Genomic DNA, 23655 nt, shown 5'->3' with positions numbered 1-23655 from the left:
CACGTAGGCATTTTATCATTTCACATCATCTCAAGAGGGCTGAGTACAGTAAGATATTTTGAGAGAGAGACCATATTCACATAATTTTTGTTACAGTATATTGTTATAGTTATTCTATTTTATTATTAGGTATTGTTGTTAATCTCTTACTGTGCCTAATTTATAAATTAAGCTTCATCATAGGTATGTATAAGAAAAACATAGTATATATAAGGTTCAGTACTATTGATGGTTTCAGGCAGCCTCTGGAGATCTTGGAATGTAACCCGTGCAGATAAGTGGGGGGTGGGGAACTATTCAAATTCATCAGTTTATCTGCCTCATTTGTTCTGGCTAATTTAGTCTTTTTCCTTGCCATGTAAAATGAGTCATGGGTGTAAGTCTGCCAGCTGCCATTGCTTTTCTTAAGGGATACACTTTCTTTCTCCCTGAAGTGATCTACTGCTGTGTTGGCTATTTAGATAAACTAATTATATGTGGGATAAATGCAGATGTATTGCACTGTGCTTTCACTCCAGCAGATTGAGAAGAACGTGTGGTCCAAATGGACAATTTACCCCTTAAATGAATAAGTAATTTAAACATGTTTGCCAACTACAGCCAAATGATGTTCTCCTTTAGGCTCAATGAAAATCCCATTTAAGATTGTGAGTCTATGTACATTACCCCCATTGCAATTTGACCTCAAGATTTAGATCCAACTAGCATTCATTAAGTACAGTGTGTTTGGTCCAACACATGTATAATCTAATTATCCAAGTCAAATGACTATATAGATAAAAAAGTTAGCTGTGGAACTGACTGGACAAGACACTTCATTCAGTTGGATAAATATGGTAGAACTGGGTGTTTGGTATTATTTTTCTACTTTTCTGAGAAAATCTAGTTAGAGGGAAAGCCTTGGCTACCTGTTTCAAGAAATAAAGTATTTTTATTCTTGAATTTTATGTCAACATGAATTTACCATTTAACAGAGTATTTATGATTTTAAAAGTTTACTATTAGATACCTCTTTATTTGATTAAAAAAATTAACAGTACTTTGTTTCTTTCTGTGTATTGCAGAGTATTAGTTGTTTCAGCATCTAGTTAATGTCTGGCTAAATGAATGCTGTAACCAGAATGTTTGACAATAAACTGCTTTTGAATTTGCTTAGAAAAATGTTATAATTTGGTGATCAAAAGCTTAGTTTGCATTTTTTATGTAAAATAAACTTTTTTTTTTTTTTTAAAACCAATTTCAGTAAAAGGAGCACCTCGAAACCTAAAGGTGACAGATGAAACTACAGACAGCTTTAAAATCACCTGGACTCAAGCTCCAGGGAGAGTTTTAAGGTACCGAATTATATATAAACCAGTTGCTGATGGAGAAAGCAAAGAAGTTACGACCCCTGCCAATCAGAGGAGGATAACACTCGAGAACCTGACTCCAGACACAAAATATGAAGTATCTGTAATTCCTGAATATTTCTCAGGACCTGGCTCTCCGTTGGCTGGAAATGCAGCCACTGAAGAAGGTAGAGGAAATATGCTGACTTTATGGTAACAACCCAAATCTTAGACCTCAAGGGATCCTGTAGGCAGCTATCCAGACACTACAGCACATGAGACATTATCTCAATTATCTGAGTATCTTAGACTGTAGTCCTTTCAGACTGGGTTACTCAAATTTTTCACTTACTTGTGACAGTGATTTTTTGTGTTGATAGAACTCAAATGCTATCATATGGCCTAAATATTCTTTAAAAAATAATATTATTAAATATTCTAATATAAATTGAAGGATGACTAGGGATTAAAAATCAAACTGCTATGCACCATTGAAACAAATTAGCTATTACTTCTTCAGGAAGATTTTAAAATATTAACCTGTTTTTATTTAAATGGGATGGTTAGACTCCCAGGATAGATTCTGATATTTGTTGCAAATTATTAATGTTTAATATTTATTTCATTGAGAAAAATTAAGGCATTTCTAATTTTCATTTTATTCCCTATCTTTAAAGTTAAAAATAACAACAACAACAACAACAACACATTAGCAATAATGAACAGTTATTAAGGACTTATTTGTATCAGGTTCTGTGCAAAGAGCTTTTCATATATTATCTCATTTGATCCATGCACGGAGTCAATGGAATTGTTAATATTATTATCCCTTTTTATAAGGAAATCAAGGCTAAAGATACTAAATAGTAATTGAGTCATGCTGCTGATAAGCAGTGAATCTGAGGCAGACATTCATAAGGAATATCCATTCTCAGCTCAGTCTGCATCCCTACTTCCCTCCCTGGGGAACCTAGCTAAATAGCCTTTTCTGCCGAGACCCTTTCTCTTTCCATCTGCTTTCTTCCTCCTCTCTGCCCTTTGGGAAATCATTACCTTCCTTTTTCTCTTTCTAGTTGGGGATCTAGGGGCCTTTGTGCTGGGGACCATAAAAAAGACACTGACTCTTCATCTTTCTGTTTTCTAGAGTAAAGTGGCTAGCTGTTGTGTGCCCGGTGGAGAGTGTCACAGGGTTGGGTGACTTGGGACCCTTTGGGGATGACATGACCACTCTACCAGAAAAGTCATGAAATGCCAAACATCATAGTTGTAAAGGGATAGGCAGCCTTTGAGTTTTACCTAAGGCAAGGTCTCACTTGGGCTGTTTCCTCTCTTAAGTTTTTTTCTGGGGATAGCCTTTGATCATTTATCATTTTTATCACATCAGTGTATTTTCTGGCCATTACATTTAGTTCATAGCCAATAAATCCTTTTTTTGAGGCTTTCTTGGGGGCGTTGATACCTACATTGTGATACTAATCAGTGTATTTACAATTTGTAATGCTTTGTTCCACTTTCAGAGAAAAGACTGTAGTTTTTAATGTCAAAGATTCTAACCTGTGTAAACACAGAAGAGGAATTGGATGCATTTTGCTTTGTTGCTACTAACACATAAGGCCCAGTTTAGAAGTGCTGAAGCTCTGTTTGCTTGTCAACAGTTAACAGTTGCTGTGATAGCTCTCAGGATATAAATTTGATGCACGTGCGCGCGTGCGCGCACACACACACACACACACACACACACTTAAAGCAACGAAATGTCTTTCAAGTCATTTTATTAAATAATGAATTTCAATGTTGTTGTTTTTTTTAATGAAGTTAGAGGGAACCCAAGAGACTTAAGAGTTTCTGACCCTACAACGTCAACTATGAAACTATCTTGGACTGGGGCACCAGGGAAAGTGAAACAGTATCTCATCACATACGTCCCAGCGGCAGGGGGTGAAACTCAAGAGGTCACTGTGAGAGGACATACGACCAGTACTGTGCTGAGAGGATTAAACGAAGGGACACAATACTCCTTGTCTGTGACGGCTTTGTATGCATCCGGGGCTGGAGATGCCCTTCATGGTGAAGGAACGACACTGGAAGGTAATCACTGTCATGTTTTGTAGAAATCCCTGAGTTTATTCGGGATTGCATTTAGGAAGTTGCAATTGTTTGCAGAGAATCAAGTCTAGAAACGTGCTTTCCTTTCTCTTAAAAGGAATTTGTATTGAAAAGTAAGTAACTACAAAACTGCCTCTTATTCAGAGATGTAGAATGTAAGCAACTGTAAAAAATTAAATTTAATCAGGAAAAGGCATACTGGGAGCTGAGTGCATAAGAAGGCCATAGAAATATGTTCTTAAAGCCATGGGCTGGGTAAGTGGAGAATAGGTAAGTGTGTGACATTTCATAGTGAGAAGCGACCTTGGGAAACATCTGTGGATGAAAAGGATTTGGGTTGCCCACAGTAACAAAGCTGCTTCCATCACTAGGAGCAGACAGGAACCCTTTCTGACTCCGAGTCTCTTCTCATTCACCATGCATAAAAGCATTTAGCTTGAGAAATATGAGGATCCAGGTTTCTGCTTTGTTTGTTTTCTAAACGACCTCTAAAGTTCAGTTCTGTGTTGTTAGAAGGTTGAAGTTAATGCAGTATTTAGCAAGAACCACCAACAAGACTGGAGCTGTGTGCTTGGTTCTCCAGACTTAATTGTCAGAGGGCTTCATATTTCTTCGAATCTTTTGAAATATAATGGCAGCTTCCATTTAACTCATCGCAACTACAAAGTAAGTTGTGTAAGAGAGAGAAAATACAAATTTAGCCTAGCCACAGTAAGAACGTTGTGATGTTAAAAAGAAGTATCAGTGGATGGTTATGATAATGAGTCAGTACCATAGTCTGGGGCCTAAATGAGAAATCAGGCATTGATTTCTTCTTGTTATCATCATCTTTTATATGACCTATTTAATGTAAGTATAGGAAGAAAATGAATCTGAAGTATCTTTTGTGATGCGAAATCACAGTGACTTTAGGTAAAATATCTGTCAAATTTGGAGGATCCAGGAGTTTGGAGGTTTGTAGATGTTGTAGTTAACAGGGACAAGGCCCACAGTAGGCAGTTTTCATTAAAACTACAAGATTTAGTCAAGAATTAAAAACAAACAGCCGGGATGCCTGGGTGGCTCAGTCAGTTAAGCATCTGCCTTCAGCTCAGGTCATGATCCCAGGGTCCTGGGATTGAGTCCCACATTGGGCACCTTGCTCAGCAGGGAGCCTGCTTCTCCCTCTGCTGCTCCCCCTGCTTGCACACTCTCTCTCTGACAAATAAATAAATAAAATCTTTAAAAAAAACCCACAAATAGCCAAAAAATATTCTAATCAATCCTATCTCTAATATTAATCGAGAGTTTAATTCTAATAGTCCATGAAATTTATTTTTAAAAGAGGATTTAAATGAAAGATTAAATACCAGCATGTAAAATACTGATTACTACAAGAGTCCTGGTTTGACTACTTAGCCATGCGACCTTGAGATGGTTCCTTAACCCCTCTGAGCCTCAGTATACCCATCTATAAAGAAGGGATGATCATTGCTTCCCCTGCATCCCAGATTTACTGTGGAGATCAAATGGGGAGACTGTACGTGAAACTTTTTGGGAACTGTAAAATACTATATGTATATAAAATTCATCAGGAGGAAATGACATTCACTTTAGAATTGGTATCTAAAAATATGGCTTTTGTAAGTATTTCAGAGATATTGATTAGCTGCACTAAAGTTTTGAAAGTAAGAAGAGGTAGAAATAGAAATTGCCTTAATTACAGACACCTAATCCGAACAATAAAACATGTCATCCTTGTATCTGGAGCAACATCCAGAATTTCTGACAAGTTTGTTCTTCTGTTTTGACCTTTTGAGGTTCTCCTTTTCTTGTGCTTCCCAAAGGCTTTCAACATAGATTGTTTATAGGATGTTTTTTAAGGATAAACTTTTGAGCTTTTGTTTTTTCCAGAATAATTGTAGATTATTCATGTTTGTGAAAATTTCTCCCTTATAGGGAATATCTTGGAAATACTTTAATAGTTTTCCTTCTTCTTGTACCTTTTAACCTTCTGATATTCTTCTGCATTTTCTTACCTTAAAAAAATATATTCATACATAGAATTTTCTTGGGGTTAAAAATTAGGCATTTTTACTGAGAATGATATATTAATCTTTAGAAAACAAAATACACATTTTAATTTAACAGCAAACACATTCTATCAGGCTTTGATTTTTCTGGGCCAGGTGAACAGCTGAACTGTTTATAATTTTATAGCTTTGTACAAGTAGTATAGAAAATCTACCAAGTTGTATGCATGTGTGAGTATGTGCCCATGCGTGCATGCACACACACACACACACACACGTATTTGATCAGAAATTATGTCTAAGGGAAATACATGTGTAGCAAAATAAATCTTAAAAATTACTGTTTTCCATTTCCTGAGAAGGAGGGAAGCAAGATGATTAACTATAGTTGATTGATAACTAAGTTGTAATAATACATTTTTTTCTATTTACACCAAAGCTCTTTACTACAGTGAAGGATTACATAAAATGCTGACAGCCTGATTTTATGAACATATTTATCCCATTGCATTATGTGTGGTAAACTTGACAAATATGTGAAAGCATAGTTGTGACTAAATTAAAATAGTAGAAGATTTTTGCCCCTGGTTATTCCATTTCATTTTATTGTATTAACTCAGCCAAATCCACATACCATATACAAGAATAGGATATGATGGTAAATGCAGGGAATGGAAAGCCCGAAACAGAGCCAGGCAACTGCTTTTGAGGGCCGCTGTTTTTCTAATCTGTTTTTCTCTTGGGAGAGAAGGTGGTAAGAGCAGACCTTGAAGGAATGTTTCTTCCATCCAGAGGCATGGCTCAGCCGGCAGGAGCCTTCTGTAGGTTGAAAATTTTATAGATCGCCTCAAGTGCATTCTATTCAAATCAAAAAATGTAAAAAAAAAATATTTAGTGTGGTCTACAACCGTCCCTAACTTGAATCTGTTTCCTAGTTTGTTGAAATGTAGCCAATGATCAGAAAATGCCCCTGTCCCTGGAAGAGACATTTATAGCATCGGCATCAGGGAAGTTCATGGTTTGCTCTAGTACTGTATGAAATAGAATTACACAGGCAGTGTTTATTACTATTTCAGATCCAAACTTTAGAGGAATCTGAGCACAAACTATTAGGTTTGATTTATGTTGTTCCCCCCCGCCCCGGTTGTTGTTGTTAAAATAGATTTAACGTAATTACTAAAAAGACTGTTGTACATGTAAGTGTCCTTCAGGTTGTGGTAGAACTTTTAGTTGTCACCGTTAGTGTGTAGAGAGAGGAAAACCTGCTCTTACAAACCTTGAAATGAATAATGCCCATTTTAATTCCGAGATTTACCACAAATGAATGAAAACTTCAGTTTGGGAATAATACGGTTCTTTTTGTTTTTGACTGTTGGTTTTTGGCTATGGAAAAGATGACTTTTCAAAATTTCCTTTGTTTCAGTTGCTATAGCAACCTGCCAATGTCCTAGACACAGACAGCTTCCTGTACATCAAACCAAGCTCACTCAGCTGACATTTTGTTACAATGAGGTTTTTAGCACATCATAGGAATTCCTCTGCATGATGTTGAGTAACATGGGGCCTCTCCAAGACGGACTAAATAAGGTCTCTGTTTCCCTAGATTTACTGCTATCTCATAATTTGAAAAATCATACATTCTGGGTATAGCAACGCTGAGGTTTCCAGGGAACTTTAGCACAATTCCCAAAGAACAATTCGTATTTCATTTCCTGCGCATTAATGGCTCATCAGAGAAATATCTAGATCACATCGGAGACATAACAATTATGGAAGAAATCTCACATAGGCTTTGCGGTTGAAGGGTGATTTAATTGTTAAGAGGTTTTCAAGAACTATGTATTGCTTAATGTAGTTGTTAGCTTATCAATAGGGAACTTTGTACTTTGGGATGATGGCTCTAATTCACTGGGGTTGTAAATCAAGTGTGTTTCCACATAAACGTGGAAGCAGATTTTCTGTATTCTGCTGTGGAAAGTTGGATGACTTTTGAGCTGAGCTCTAACGGAAAAGACAAATTGATTTAGAAGAGGATTTACATTACATTTTCAATTTAACTTCTATTTTTGAAAGTGATATGTGAAACTCAATAAAAGCCGACTGGAACAATTTATACAGTTTCATTGCATTATGATTAATTTTTCAGTTATCATCATTGGCTAATTTGTGTTATAATAATTATATTTGAATTGGATGATGATTTGCTTTTCAGAAAGCAAATGGAAAAGGGCTAAGGAAACGTAGGAAAGTTACATAAATGAGGCATTAGTTCTCTGGCCTTGTATGTGGAAAAAAGTAGAAATCAACCCCTTGTGGATGTTCAGATCATGAGAAATACACCTGTCTAAATTACTTCCCACAGTAGTAGCTCAGAGACGCATGTGAGCAGGCATGAGAAAAATGCCTTTTGAATATATCTAAATATGGTTTAAACAGAGCAGAAATGCTGAGTATCAAAATTTCAAAAAACTGATAAATTTTGGGTGTTTAAACGTATGACAGAAAAGAATGTTATTCCTTATAACTATACTGGTACTATACTGGGGAGACTAGGATAGCTGGGAAAACTATTGAGAAGGATAAAGTTGAAGGCATACCATCATTATAGAAGAGGACTTATTTGAAACGACTGCCAGAAATTCTATTACCAGAAATAAAAGTAATATACAAAGCATAGGCATATGCCCCAGAACAGCAGAAAAGAGGTACTGTGAGATTAAATATTATTGAAAACAATGCCACTTATGTGAAATCCTGAATAAACTGAAACATCATAAAACAAACATTTATAAGTCTTGGGGGCAGAGCAAAAAGAGGAACTTGAGCAAGTTGGGAACCTTTGCTAGAGCAGAAGTGGATTCAGGTTCTGGGAAGCATAGTGACAAAGGGGCAAAAAGACTACTGGATTTGGTTCCTATTCCCTGGACCTGTCTATGGCTTCCCCTGTTGAGATACAGTAATGCCTCCTGCAGAAAGGCTATAGGCTTGTCTTCTGACATCTTTCCTTTCTTATTCCTCTCTCTTCCTAGGTTCTCTAAAAAGAGACCCCCAAATCCAATCTAACCAAACCAAACCAAATAATCTCTTCTGTGTTATGGATGTCCAAGTTCCTTATATTGAGGACAAAACCTACAGTTCAGTATTTTATTTTATTTATTTATTTATTTTATTTTATTTTTTTAAAGGTTTTATTTATTTGACAGAGAGAAAGACAGCCAGAGAGGGAACACAAGCAGGGGGAGTGGGAGAGGGAGAAGCAGGCCTCCCGCAGAGCAGGGAGCCCGATGTGGGGCTCGATCCCAGGACCCTGGGATCATGACCTGAGCCGAAGGCAGACGCTTAACGACTGAGCCACCCAGGCGCCCCTATTTTGTTTATTTTTTAAAAAGATTTTATTTATTTATTTGTCGGAGAGAACACAAGCAGGGACAGTGGCAGGCAGAGGGAGAAGCAGGCTCCCTGCTGAGCAGAGAGCCCGATGTGGCGCTCGATCCCAGGACCCTGGGATCATGACCTGAGCTGACAGCAGACGTTTAACAGACTGAGCCACCCAGGCGTCCAAGAATAATAGAGATTTAAAAGATTTTTCAGTGCTTAGGCATATCTCCAGATATTCCAATTTAATTGATTTGGGCAAGGCCCACTCTTTGACACCCCAGGTGATTCTGCGTATCCTATCCAATCTGGTCCAATTCTTTTGCCCCAGGGCCCCAGGAGGTGACATAGCCTGCTGGTAGCCTGCTCAGCTGGTTACACACCAGGTCTTAAGGCCAAGCTTGGCTTCTTCACAGCCTGCCAGTTGTATCACAGGGTACAATTCAATTGCTTCATTTTTTTGTAATCCAATATTTATCCAAGCCAAGATTCCATTAAAAAAAATATTTTTTAAAGGGTTATAGGTCTGATAAAATTTGCTTGTCATGAATACATCATATTCTTCAAAATTCTTGGGTGTAATGCAGCAGCTAGGATACCCAACCCTCTAGCTTTTTTGAAAAAAAAATTATCAATGTGCTTGACAATGGTATAAACTTAATATTTAGGAATATTCTTATCAAACTGACTGACTGACATATAAGAAGCTTATTGAAGCAGTTTATCTTTTCAATCCTAGCTTCTGGATGGAGGTGCCTTTCTTCTTTCTTTTGATTCCATATTTCTTTGTTACTAACATGGAATGTTGCAATGACACCTTTGGGTGTCAGAGGCAGATTCTATAATTTTTTGAGGATTGTTTTCTGTAATTGAGAATTTACTCAGTGCTCATTGGAATTAGCATTGTCATGCCATTAATTAGAACTTAAAAATGTTTTTTAGTTAGTATTTCATTTGTATTTTTTAAAAAGTGCTTTTACAGACTCTTTTTGGGACACTGATACCTTGCAAAGGTCTTTATTGCAATTTCACTAGTATTTTGTTCCAGGTTTATAGCTTCTGAGAGTGTTAAAACAGTTGATTAAAATCCATGGGAATGCATGTCTAGCGAACTAGGCTCCTTTTGTTTGCAGCCCAGAAATATCTCTGTGAATGTATTTTTGCTTCAACCACAATTCTTTTCCTATTGTTTTCTCACAGTGGAATCATTAGCCTGTGTTTGTGAGATTGATGTCTGTTGTCATGGAAATAAATAATGTCACAAATTCAGTGCTATACAAAGTAGGGAGGAGAATGTGCTGAGACACACAACCCTGGAGCAGACGAGAAGCTGAAATGATTGTAAACTACTCCAGTGTTAATTTGGAGGATAATTCCCACAGTCTAGCCAACTTATTCATCTTATGAATGTCATCAGTGCCGTTTTTAGCTCATTTAAGTTCAGTCACTTTCAAGTACAACAATTTTGCAATGGCTGCAATACCTAACTGCAATTTAGGCAATTTGGAAGGGGCACATGTGAAAAAAAAAGGTGTACATCAAGCAAAGGAAACATGTGCTCTGCCTTTAAAACTTAGAGACCAGTTGCTGGGATATCAATGATCAAAACAAAATAAGACATAAAAAACAACAACCAAACTAGATCAAAGGAACAGTTTGTTTATATTCCCGTAAGTAGAGAAAATATAAAGCTATGTGGCCATTTCAGTAGCCCACACAGTGAAAGAAGGCCTTCAAGTGACAATTAGCCTCAAATACTGAGGGAGCAAAGTCAGTACGTTCTTGAAAATAAGTATTCTTGGTTTCAGTGAAATATGTAACTAATTTCCCTCCAGAGATGAGATGTCCTGTCAGCAGTTACAGTTATTTATAATGGAGTTAGAATTTTCCATTTGTGCTTGGGGTCTGGTAGGATGCCCAGCTCCTGTTTTATTTATTTTTCCCCTCTAAACTCTACAATATGATAGGTTTCTGTCTACCCAGATTTCTTTTTTTTTTTTTTTACTTAGTGTTATCTTTATTCTTTGTGTTGAAATTTAGTTGTTTAATTATGAGTATTTTTAAGGTATTCATTTTTACTCTTTGATTCAAGTAAAGTAATGGTTCAAAAATCTTGTAACAGCATTATATATCATTTGCTTGAATTTACAACAATTACTGGTGAAATGTATGCTGTAGAGGCAGATAGTTTTATGTTTATGTCATGCTGTGGCATAAACCCTAGTAAAGGTAGCCAATATAAAGTGACCTGTATATTTATCTTACATTTAAATTATGGAAAGTGAGGGTTTTATTGGAAGACATCTGTGCCTCCTATTAAGTTTTGGTTTCCATATTTTTCCATTTGGGTTGTATTTTTTTTTTTTTTTTTTGAATTGAAAGAGCCAAAATTTAGTAGCAGACATTTTCGATCAGCTAGAACAAGTGGTGTGTTTTATTTTGATGACTAATCGCTTTGAAGTCTTCCAGAAGAATGATGGTTTTTAGTTTCGTTAGAGTTAAGCTATATTGCAAGTTTGCACTTCTCCTTTTAAATTGCATGAGCAAATAGAGTTTTCACCAAAAAATGATGCTGGAATTAATTTTTGCAAGTGATATGCAATTGTTGAAGTTATTATAGGTCATACATTGAAACTGAACTTATTTAAATTACATCAGAGAGAAAAAGATGATGGTAAAGAAATAAAGATCTTTGTGAACAATGGCTATGTCATAAAGTAGACTGACATAGGTAAAATTTTGGGATTTAGATGACTTTTTTTCCCTTGGAGAACGATTTTTTTTTAAAGATTTTATTTATTTATTTGACAGAGAGAGAGAGAGCGAGAGCAGGAACACAAGAATGGGGGAGTGGGAGAGGGAGAAGTAGGCTTCCCGCCGAGCAGGGAACCTAATGCGGGGTTAGATCCCAGGACCCTGGGATCATGACCTGAGCCGAAGGCAGACACTTAACGACTGAGCCACCCAGGCGCCCCTGGAGAACAATTTTTTTAGGCATGTACTCCTTCATGTTTGGGTGGCGTCCTTGTCCTGAAGGGCCTTCCAATCTTACTGAACATGAGGGGAGCAGGGTGATAGGTAGGAATCAGAAAGGAACCTAGAGTTTTATTCCATCAGTCTGCTCCACTAATGGGACAGGACAGACAGCTCAGAAAGAAGAAATGGTCAACTTTAGACAAACTGAGTTTGAGTCCAGCAAGTTAGGATGTCCACCAGGATGAAGGACTATTTACATATCTAGTAGACATTGAAAAATGATTCCCCTTTAATTTCTATTCTAGAACGTGGTTCACCTACGGATTTCGTTACTAAAGATATCACCGACACATCAATTGGGGCGTATTGGACATCTGCTCCAGGAATGGTTCGAGGTTACAGGGTCTCATGGAAATCGCTTTATGATGATATTGAGACTGGAGAGAAAAGTCTTCCCGGAGATGCAATTCATACTGTGATAGAAAATCTGCAGCCAGAGACCAAATACAAGGTTTCAGTCTTTGCAGTTTACAGCAGTGGAGAAGGAGAACCTTTAAATGGAGAAGTCACGACTGAATGTAGGTAACATCATGAGTGTGTTGGGTGTGTGTTGGTGCTAATTAATAGCTATCAGCTCAAGTGACAGTTTAATCACTTGCCTTTATTTTTCGTTATATGATAAATGGGGATGAAAAATTAGGATCTTTAAAGACTGGTTTAAATTCAGGTTGGTTTAGTTCACTTAGCATAAAAATTATATTTTGAAATATTGAATACCATCCAACTACCTATATTTGTCTCTGTCTTTTTTTCCTGATAGGATGGTCAACTAGATAAGAAAGTCAACTAGTGAAAAGATCAGGAGCCTTGGAGACAGAATGCAGGCCCATTTATAGCTGTATGACCTTGGGCAAATTACTTAACCTTCTTTGAGTCTCTGTTTCCTTATCTGTAGGTTGCAGTCTCAAGAGTTGTCTTGATTAAATGAAATAACGATGTGCAAAGCACCAAGCATAGTGCCTAGCCACTTAGAGTTGACTGAGAGTGGCTATGGAGACTATGATTATTATATGCCCAAGACCAATCCTAGAGACTTGACTTTATCCCTCTTGTATTTGGTAAGGTTAAATCAAAAGTCCACTCAGTTTTCTGGTGGCTCAGATGTACTTTAATGTCATTAATATTCTTTCTGGCGAATGATTTTGACTGACTTATCATCATTTAGTATCAGCTGGTTGGTGAAAGATGTGCCAACCTTCCTTAATTCTCTTCCCTAAGAAGCCGTTTGTTAAGCATAGGCATTTCTAAGAATTTATAGGAGAAAATTGTATTCCTTTTGTTCTGGGAAGGTTTTAGGAAAAGGGGAAAGAATGGCACATTCTTGCATTTCCTTTTATTAGAAAGAAATGGAGGGACTGAGGAATTTTTCTGGTAAAGGAGGGGAGGGGGGGTGCCATGAGCAATTGCAGATAAGCCCCATATCCTGATTTTAAGTTGTCCTTGAGTTAAAGTCTTTTGGTCTGAGTTGTCTGAAGAACTCATCTCTCTTTTTTAATCACTGGCAAATTCAGTAGGATGTGTCTAAATTTAAATTTGTGTCAAAATTAACCAGATTAAAAAAAAATCAGACTCCTTATTGGAAATTTAAATATGTGAAAAGGCTTATTTCTCAGATATTCACATGATTGGTTTCCATGGTAGTAAATGAAATGTTGTGTCTGAATATATTGGCTCATCTAGTTCAAGAATCTGGCAGAAATTCATTCCTATTTCTGGCAGAAATTTATTTGTTGTAAAGAGAAATCATGATATAAACTAGGTCAGATATGACAAATACAGCTAAATTTATCTGTAGGAGTAAAGATACAATTCATGTGGTTGAGCAATTACGAAAGTATATGTATTTAGAGGGAAGCTTTTCCAAAAATTATCCTCCATTGTGTCTTCTTCCAAAAAGACTGAGTCTTCAGATATTTATTTGGGATTGAAAATTTCCACAAGGGATATGTTTTAGCTAAATGCAAATATGTTAGCAGAAATCCTAAGTAAACTTTCTTCTCCAAGAAGCTGAGCCTCTAAGAAATTATCAGTATTTCTTGGCTAATTGATTGATTTAAAGGTAAGTGAACAGAAAGGTCTCTTTTGAACTAGGAGCAGACTAGGGAGGAATGAAACATGTGTTTTTTTTGTTTGTTTTTGGTTTTTTTGAGTTTTATTTCTGTGCAAACTGCTCAAACATCTAAGCAGGTAAGAAAGAAGGCAGGAAACTTTCTTTGTGCTACTACCATTTTGTTATATTTTATTTTGCTCTCTTTGTGGGAAGTAAAGCAATTTAGAAAGTGCTTGAGAAATCTGAGTCAGATGTGCTATTTTGGTGGTGGATGAATCCTAAAGTATGGATAACTGGGCAGTCACTAGGTCATTCTCTTAGAGTTTCTTATAGACTTCCAAGAGGACATTTTGGAAATATTTTCAGGATTGCTTTTACCTAAAACTTAGCAATATGGTATGCAGACTGTTGATACAATGAAACCATGCATTGTGGCTAGAAAACCAGCAGATGTGAACCTTTCTATTGGCTCTCCAGTCCAATGCAGCTGGTTTAGCAGAGGTGCTTTGGATATTGGAAAGCATCTCGTGAGAGTTTCTAAAATGTGAAAAGAACTTACAATGTGAATGTTGCAGCATTTTATAGTGTGTGGCGTACCTGTCAGTGAAGTGAAAAATCTTGCTTTTTACTCATGGGATGCCAAAGGGGCTTTTTTCTTCTCCCTAATATCCAAAGTTTTCCATTAAAGCCAGGGTAAGATATGTTGTACCTTATGCTCACATAGCTGCTTTTAAGATTTTCTTTTTATCACTGATTTGAAGCAATTTGCTTCTGATGTGCTTCATGGTTTTTTTTTTTATGCTTCTTGTTCTTCTTGGATCTGTGAGTTTATAGTTTTGTAAAATTAGAAAATATTTAGACCATTATTTTTTCCAAATACTTTATTTATTACACCCCCACTCTCTTTAGGTATTCCAATTATACATAACTTCTGTTTGAAGTTATCACACAACTTACTGTAGTGCTGTTGAGTTTTTCAATCTTTTTTTCTTGTGTTTCATTTCAGATAGTTTCCATTATCCTGTTAACAGGTTCACTAATGTTTCTTTCTGCAATTTCGAATAAGCTGTCAATACCATCCTATGTATCTTTCATCTCAGATATTGCATTTTCCATCTCTAGAAGTTCAGTTTGAGTCTCTTTTATATGTTCTATGTCTTTACTTAACATGCCTACTATTTCTTCTACCATTATCAATGTCTGGAATACAGTTGTCATAGCTGTTTTACTGTCCCTTTTGAATAATTATGTTCTATGTGTCATTTCTGGTTCTGTTTGATTTTTCTTCTTCTTATGGGGTGTCTTAGTTCCAACTGCCATAACAAAATATCATGAACTGATGGCTTAAGCAACAGAAATTTATTTTCCCACATTTCTGGAGGCTGGACGTCCAAGATCAAAGTTCTGGCAGAATTTGATTTCTGGTGAGAACTCTGCTCTTGACTTGCAGATGGCCATCTTCTTGCTATGTCCTCACATGGCCTTTCCTCCTCTCTGCATGTGGGCGGGGTGGGGGGGTCACAAGAGCATGCTCTGATGTCTCCTCTTCATTTTATAAGGATTTCAATCCCATCAGATTAGTACTGTACTCTTATGACCTTATGTAATCCTGATTACCTCCCTAAGGTCCCATTGCCAAATACTATCACATTAGAGGTTAAGGCTTTAACAAGTGAATTTTGAGGAGACACAACCATTCAGCCTATAACATATAAATCACATTTTTTTCCTTCTTTGCATGCCTGGTAATTTTTATTAGATGCCAGACTTTGCGAATTTTACTTTGCTGGGTGTCAGATATTTTTACATTTTTATAAATATCCTTATTTTTTTCTCTGGGATTCAGTCAAGTTACTTGGATGTAGTTTAATTTTTCTCAAGCTTTCATTTAAGTTGTGTTAGAACTAGACCAGAGGATCCTTTAGTTTAGGGATAACTTTGTCCCATTAGTGGGGCATTACTGGGGACCTGCATGAACTCTAGGAATCAATTGTTCCTTCTGCTCCTTTTGGGTGGTTCTTTCCCTAGTTTTGGGTAGTTTCCTCACGCATATGCACTGATTAGTACTGGGCTGAAGACTCCAGGAGGACCTCTTGCAGATTTTTGGAGCTTTTCCCTCTGTTACACCATCTCCTCTTCAATACTCTGGTCTGCAATTCTAGATGCCTTGGGCATCACAGAACTATCTCCTCAATTAAGTGAGATCACCAGGCTCCATCTGGTTTCTCTCTTCCTGAACTGAGGCTGGAAATTCTCTCTAAGCAATAAGCCAGGATAACTATAAATCTCACTCTTATTTCTTTCTCTCTCTCAGGGATCATTCTCCTACATTGCCTGACGTCCAATGTTTGAAAAATGTTGTTCAATGTATATATTTAGTTTATTCAGATTTTTTAGATGTTTCATGTAGTCCTTGCCTATTTGAACATGAAAATTTCTCATAGGATTAAGAAAGATTCTTTGCAATGTTTCCTTCAGTTTAGTGTCTTTGTTTAGAAAATGCTTATGACCTTTCAATATTAAGATTATTATTTTTTAAAGATTTTATTTATTTATTTGAGAGAGAGAGAATGAGAGACAGAGAGCATGAGAGGGAGGAGGGTCAGAGGGAGAAGCAGACTCCCTGCCGAGCAGGGAGCCCAATGCAGGACTCGATCCCGGGACTCCAGGATCATGACCTGAGCCGAAGGCAGTCGCTTAACCAACTGAGCCACCCAGGCGCCCAATATTAAGATTATTGAATTGAGTGAAATGATCTTGCTTATAAACTCTAACTATGTAAAAGAAAAGAGATGTGTGTTGGCTATTTGTGGATGTGGGATGATCTGTTTCTGATACAGTTATTGATAATTGTGAGATATTAGTAAAAATTATTTAATAAATAATATTGATTATATATTTATGAAACACTTTTTACATATAACGTTTCCTAAAACACTCAGTGTATACTGATTTATCTTTAGAGCCCTTGAGATATTTTTATGTGTTAGAATTTCCTATTCTTTTGTATTCAGTTTTACATGTCCACGGCAGTCAGAAAGAATAGTGTTAACAATAATAGAGAACTCTAGTTAGTCATTTATAGACTGTACCCTTTTCTGAAGAGACTCAAATAATATTTCTGACCCTAAATTCATGATTTTTAGTATTCCCCACAGCATCATTGCCACAAGAATTATTTACAGCTGGAAATATAATAAAAATTCTAAAAGCTCATCTCCGGAAATGGATGTTTTCTTTACTAAAGTCCCTAGAATGCAAAAGGAAATCCGTGCAATAAGAACTTCCATTTTTTAGTTATTAGCTAGATAAAGAGAAAACATCTTACCATGATCTCACCAAGATTAGGCTCACACGCCATTATGAATTTATGAGAGATCATAATGCTAAGCAAGAGCACAGCGTACATATTTAAGAAACCACAGTTTCTTTTCACATAAATGGGAAAGTAGACGTGTGTATTTTCTTTCAGAGTATACATGTAATCTTCCTTTTATCTCACAGTATCCCAAGATTCAAAAACCTTGAAAGTGGATGAAGAAACAGAAAACACAATGAGAGCTACCTGGAAACCAGCACCTGGGAAAGTCATCAACTACCGGGTTGTGTATCGCCCCCGTGGGGGTGGGAGACAAATGGTTGCCAAAGTGCCACCCACAGTCACCTCAACAGTGTTAAAACGACTTCAACCCCAGACTACATATGACATCACAGTTCTCCCAATGTATAAGACAGGAGAAGGAAAGCTTAGGCAAGGATCAGGAACAACAGGTATAAAATAATAATTTTGGGGGGGGGAAGAGTATGATATTTTAAAGGAAGGCTTTCATACATCTATTTGTAAATATCTAAAATTAATTCTGTAATAAATTAAATTATAATATTTAGATAGGATGCCTAATTAGCATTCTATTTTTACCACTCTAGTTCCTGGTAAAATGATTCTATATATTAATGTTCGAATGCTAATCTAATCTTCTCAGTTGTGAGAATTATTTATATGTCCACTTGGTAGCACTTGGTTATCAGGATTTTTATTGGCTACTATATCCTGTGCTGCCTGACTTAACCCTTTTGATAAATATACAATTTGAAGTGTGATGTATGTGATGATTCCCATGTATATCACTTAGATATTTCTAATTCAATTTCTTACTGCAGGGCGGGGAATAAAAAACCCAAAGCTTAGTCTTATGGATAATATTTTAAAATTTTTTATCTTTACAGCCTCTCGATTTAAGTCGCCCAGAAACCTCAAAACATCTGACCCAACCATGTCGAGCTTCCGAGTGACTTGGGAGCCTGCCCCCGGGGAAGTAAAGGGTTATAAGGTCACATTCCACCCCACAGGGGATGACAGAAGACTGGGGGAGTTAGTGGTTGGACCATATGACAATACAGTTGTTCTGGAGGAACTTAGGTAAGAATGAACTATGTTCAGTTTTTGTTAAAAGATTGAATAATTTATGGAAATTAGTAGGCCTTCCACAGATAATCACTTATGTGTTTGCTAGCGGAGGGTTTAGAATCAGCATCAGTGGAAATTATTCTCTTATTCTTGGACTTGCTGAAGTTGAGGTTAGGATTCAGAGGCCAGCAGAAGTTTTTGTAATGTTTTAATGATTTTTGTTGTTAAGAGATCAGGAATGGCATTTGTTCAATAACATACTGCTTTTTAAAAATTAACGTCCATATTACACGATTTCACCCAAAGCAGCTTGTCCTTAGCCAAGCCCGTGGAAATGTGGGGTTCTTGTGCCTTCTGGAAAGGCCCAGGTGACTCACGCTGAGATGCTGAGTATGAATCCCCTTCCAGGGTGGGCCACGGGAGAGAGAAGCAGGACTTTGTGCTTGGTGGCAGCTGGCAGGATTGGGGAAGGGTGGGCTGATTAAAGGTCTCGCTTCAGGCTGTGCAGCGGGAAACAAGGAAGTCTGAGTTTGAACAGCACCCTACATTCATTACAGTGGAAAGAATGGACTACTGTGCATTGCCTTTTGGAAAGTTTGTTTGTCTCAATCATTCCTGCGCCAATATTGAAATCTATATAAACGCTCACTATTTACTTTTATCAGATTAGAGAGAATGAAATTTACTGAGCCCACTAGGTGCCAGGCACTTTGTGTTACTTTGTAAGATACAACATTTAAATTATTTTCCTGAAGCCCATTGCTTCGAAGCAGTTTGTTATAACCTGCTTTAAGTGAATGTTTGTAAATCAAGATGAATGTCTTTAATAAAGCCAAATATGCTACCACTTGAGCCAGTATACATACAGACTATATATTTTAACATTTCAGGGCAGGTACCACCTATAAAGTAAATGTTTTTGGAATGTTTGATGGAGGAGAAAGTTCGCCACTTGTTGGACAAGAAATGACAACTCTTTCTGACACAACTGTAATGCCCATTTTATCTTCTGGTAAGAAATTGAGTTACATTCTCCTAGGAAATCTTAATATTATGAAACTACTTCAGGTGTGAACTGTTAGGTTAATCACACAGTGAAAAGCAGCTATAAACATTTTATACTAAAATGTATTTAAATAATTTACATGCCTAAAAACATATCTTCAAATATCCAGCTAAGCATATCTTTGGCAATATTTTTTTAAGGTCTGTCTTGTCAGCATTGCCATGCTTGCATAGTACTGTATTATTTAAAGATGAGTTTTTGCAGTGGGTAGGTAATATATATTTTCTCTCTTTTTGATGACTGAAATGCAATTTTATTTTATTAATGTAGTTGCCGAAATGATTTATTTGGGCCGAGCAAGCAGAGTTGGGTTATATAAGTAGGTGGACAACCATGACTTGGGAAGCAACACGGTAACATGAACCCTTTAGATATTCCTGCTCCTGCCACAATTACAGCTTCGAGGTGCAGGAAGGCTAGTTTTGAACATTCTTAGAGGTGGAAGTAGTGGATAGAATTTACTTCCACATATTTTCCAGCATTTGATAAAAAAGAGTAGATCTGGGCAGGGTAGGGGAAGGCTCGCAAAGGCTTAGGTGTCTGGAGTAGTATCTGGGAGTCCTCAATCCTGATGGAGTGTACTATATGTGAAAGACACCTTTGTAGTGCGATGAGCATCATTTAATTTTTCTCGATGAGCTTTTTAAAACAATATAAAGATCAGATGCTAAGATGGCAAGAAGTTGGAAAAGTCATAGCTGGTAATGTAAGCTCCCAGAAAAGAGGGCATTTAAAAAATATGGATGTGGATAAAATAAATGGAAGTGTCAAATCCTGCTGTTTTGTATGAATGTTCTACTGTTTCTGTTATGATGATATTAACTGACTTATATTTTTATTTTGTAGCCTGTGCACTGAGGATATTGGGATTTTTCTCTCTTTCCAAAGCACCCTAGCTTTGTATCAGTGTTTGTGCTTGTTGTCTCTACAGCTCTCAATTTGTATATTTGTTTGCATACTTCTTCTAAATTGTCTTCCTTCTTTCTTGTTTTTTTAAATGTGCAGACTTCACCATCTGTATTTACCTAACTGTTATACATAGTAGATGATAAAGTTAAGCAGCTACCAACTCAGTAATATAATAGCTATCAGGTTTTAAAACAAGGTATCTTTATTTCAAAAAGGTCTAATTTTAAGAGTCATGTGTCTAATCCTTCATGATATGTGGAATGATTACCCAGAAACTTAATTATTTTAGAAGAGATGTTTTTAGCTCACTAAAACCTTTCTTAGCTCACACATTTTATCAGTTCATTTCATACTTGTCTGCTAATGACCATTACATCTTATGGAAAACTGCAGCATTTAATCTTTAGAGCACATTAAAATTTTATTAAAATTATTAATGCCTTATAGAAAGATGGCTGTACATTCTCATTTTTATTTCAGCTCTTGGGTTTGTGAGCCCATTCCCATTTACAGTGATGGTTTAATTTAAGTCTCCAGGGTCTACAACTGTGGCCAGGAAATAGAGTCAAAGATGAAGGAAAGATTTGTCATAGAAATAATCATTGGAGGGACTGGTGATTCTCATGAATGTTATTTTAGCTTAACGAACCATATGGACATGTATGCAGAATCTTGACCTCCAAATCACAAAGCTAAGCTACAGAACTGAAGCAGCTAGGCAAGCATCCAGGGATGGCAGAGGCATGGCTAGGAAGTAACCCTGCTAAGAATTTACTCCTGACTCTGTCCTGTCTCACGATTGCCATGTCAGGGATGGAGTGTCTCACCAGAGCAGAAGCAGACATTGTGTTGCTGGTGGATGGATCATGGAGCATTGGCCGGGCAAATTTTAGAACCGTGAGGAGTTTCATCTCTCGCATTGTGGAAGTCTTTGAGATTGGTCCCAAAAGAGTACAAATTGGTAGGTCTGGCAATATTGAAGACCTTCAGACATTTTCATCATGCTCTTTTATATATGCTAATGCCAGTGATGTTATTTTAGCTCTTGCTCAATATAGTGGGGACCCCAGAACAGAGTGGCAGCTAAATGCTCACAGAGACAAGAAGGGCTTGTTGCAAGCTGTGGCAAACTTACCATACAAAGGAGGCAATACTCTCACAGGTGAGTAAGGATGATGTGGTGTGCTTTTAGCTCTTGCTTTTGGTCAGAACTTGTGACTGAGTAATGATGTGACTGGTTCTCTTTTAAAAATCCCACTAGGCATGGCTTTGAATTTCATTCGTCAACAGAGCTTCAGGACCCAAGCTGGCATGAGGCCTCGAGCTCGAAAAATTGGTGTTCTCATCACCGATGGAAAATCACAAGATGATGTTGAGGCACCTTCAAAGAAACTCAAGGATGAAGGCGTGGAGCTGTTTGCTATTGGTAAGCACTCAAAAGGCTACCGGTGCCCCTGGGGTTACAAAAGCTGAGGATATTTTTGTAGTTAAAAAATAGTTTTTGAAGCACAAAAAAACCCAAACAATTTTCCCTATCACATAATTTATCAAAATGATATGCCAAGAAGTTAACTCATTTTCTTCTTTGCCCCTCGTAACGGGACAGAACTACATGGCTTCTTGGAAGAAAGTAATGGATCAAGAGGACAAATGTACTATTAATAGGATTCAGGAAAATTCCTGTTTGGTTTTCCACGGCACCATGTTTATTTTTGATAGCCATTATTTTACTTTCCAGAAAAAACACTCAAGAGACACTTTTTGGTGGGAAATTGGTGCTAGAAGCATTTAGAAGGAGCTAATTAAGAATAGCCTTTAGTTTATATTATTTTTTCTTTGTTTCTATTTTGTAACTATAGATAATCATTTTATTATTGAGGAAAATCACATATATGTTCTGCTTTAACATTGAAAATTCAAATGCTTTTGGGCGCCTGGGTGGCTCAGTTGGTTAAGCGACTGCCTTCGGCTCAGGTCATGATCCTGGAGTCCCGGGATCGAGTCCCACATCGGGCTCCCTGCTCAGCGGGGAGCCTGCTTCTCCCTCTGACCCTCCCCCCTCTCATGTGCACGCTCTCTCTCATTCTCTCTGTCTCAAATAAATAAATAAAATAAAATAAAAATAAATTAAAAAAAAAAAGAAAATTCAAATGCTTTTAATTTGAGTATGTCCTTTTTCCTTCAAGGTATTAAAAATGCTGATGAAGATGAATTAAAGATGATTGCAACAGATCCTGATGATACCCATGCATACAACGTGGCAGATTTTGAGTCACTCTCTAAGATTGTAGATGACCTCACCATTAACTTGTGTAACAGTGTCAAAGGTCCAGGTAAGATTAGCCCAGGGTTTCTTACCCTTAGCACTATTGATATTTGGGTCAGATAATTATTTTGGGGATGGGGGAAAGGAACCCTTTCGTGTATTGGGAGATATTTAGCAGCATCCCTTGGCCCTGCCCACTGGATGTTGGTGGCATCCCCTGAGTTGTGACAACTAAAAATATCTTCAAATGTTGCCAAATCTCTGCTGGGGAAAATAATGCCCTCATTTTAGAATCATTAGTTTAGTCCCTAATTCTTTCTCTGATTTGTTTCTGATGGCAGCAAACTAGAAATGGCTTGTAGCTTATTTGAAGGTAAACAAATAATGTGGTAGAAATTGTTCATATGCTTTGGGTATTGAGGATGCATTTATTTGACTTTTCCTTCTTGAGTTTTTCTCTCCAAACATTTACAGATTTTCTTTTTGGATTTTGAACAACAGACTGACCTTTTCCCTGGAGAAATAAACCAGCCAGGAAGCCAGAATTTGTAGGCTTCTGGCTCTGGATTAGCTGAGAGAGTTGTAGTTTTATTTAGTTGGAGAGGACTTTGAGTGGGGATGAAAACATCTTTTATCTGTTTTCCTTTATTTTTTTTTAATCAACTATGTAATAGTTGCATTCATTCTAGATTCCCAGACAGTAAAATTGCTTGATAATTTTGTAGGCTTGATTATGACCCAACTATAATAAAGGTTAGAGTACTAAGAATGGAAAAGCTTTCCCCAGCTTTACAAAGACAGTTGAAAGAGTTTTTATGAGAATGATTGACATGCTAATGAAGTCATTGGATTAATTCTCTTTAAATTATGACTGGGGACATCTTTCTAATGGTCATAGTGAGCTTAATATTTCTATTTTCATTGATGTTAATTCTAGATATTTTTCTGTAGTCATTCTGTTGTTCATTGGTCATTTCACTTTATCGACCCACAGAGAGCACAATCACAAGCAGTAGGGTGTTCCCAAATTTTAAAAGATTTCGTTGTTTTTCTTCTTTCTTGACTAAGAAAGTGGTTAGCTTCTCTTACTACTGAACTA

At 36.9% G+C, this 23655-nt stretch overlaps 1 protein-coding gene across 3 annotated transcripts in view; it reads left to right on the top strand.

Moving 5' to 3' along the window:
* COL12A1 (collagen type XII alpha 1 chain) overlaps positions 1-23655 on the top strand; it is a 119036-nt gene that overhangs the window by 24573 nt on the left and 70808 nt on the right. For all 3 annotated transcript variants that reach the window (XM_064597777.1, XM_064597776.1, XM_064597779.1), the window contains exons 12-21: positions 1244-1516; positions 3144-3416; positions 12103-12375; positions 17412-17678; positions 18135-18327; positions 19206-19327; positions 21102-21251; positions 21333-21452; positions 21552-21716; positions 22477-22623. In XM_064597777.1, the coding sequence (XP_064453847.1) occupies positions 1244-1516; positions 3144-3416; positions 12103-12375; positions 17412-17678; positions 18135-18327; positions 19206-19327; positions 21102-21251; positions 21333-21452; positions 21552-21716; positions 22477-22623 (1983 nt within the window). The remainder of the gene's footprint in view (positions 1-1243; positions 1517-3143; positions 3417-12102; positions 12376-17411; positions 17679-18134; positions 18328-19205; positions 19328-21101; positions 21252-21332; positions 21453-21551; positions 21717-22476; positions 22624-23655) is intronic.

Source organism: Mirounga angustirostris, unplaced genomic scaffold (genome assembly GCF_029215605.1).
Source record: "Mirounga angustirostris isolate CCGP_5_RB_7025 unplaced genomic scaffold, mMirAng1.0.hap1 SCAF_8, whole genome shotgun sequence".
In the NCBI taxonomy this organism is placed as follows: domain Eukaryota; kingdom Metazoa; phylum Chordata; class Mammalia; order Carnivora; family Phocidae; genus Mirounga; species Mirounga angustirostris.
Note: the sequence above shows the minus strand (reverse complement) of the source record. Positions and strands in the feature narration are given on the sequence as shown.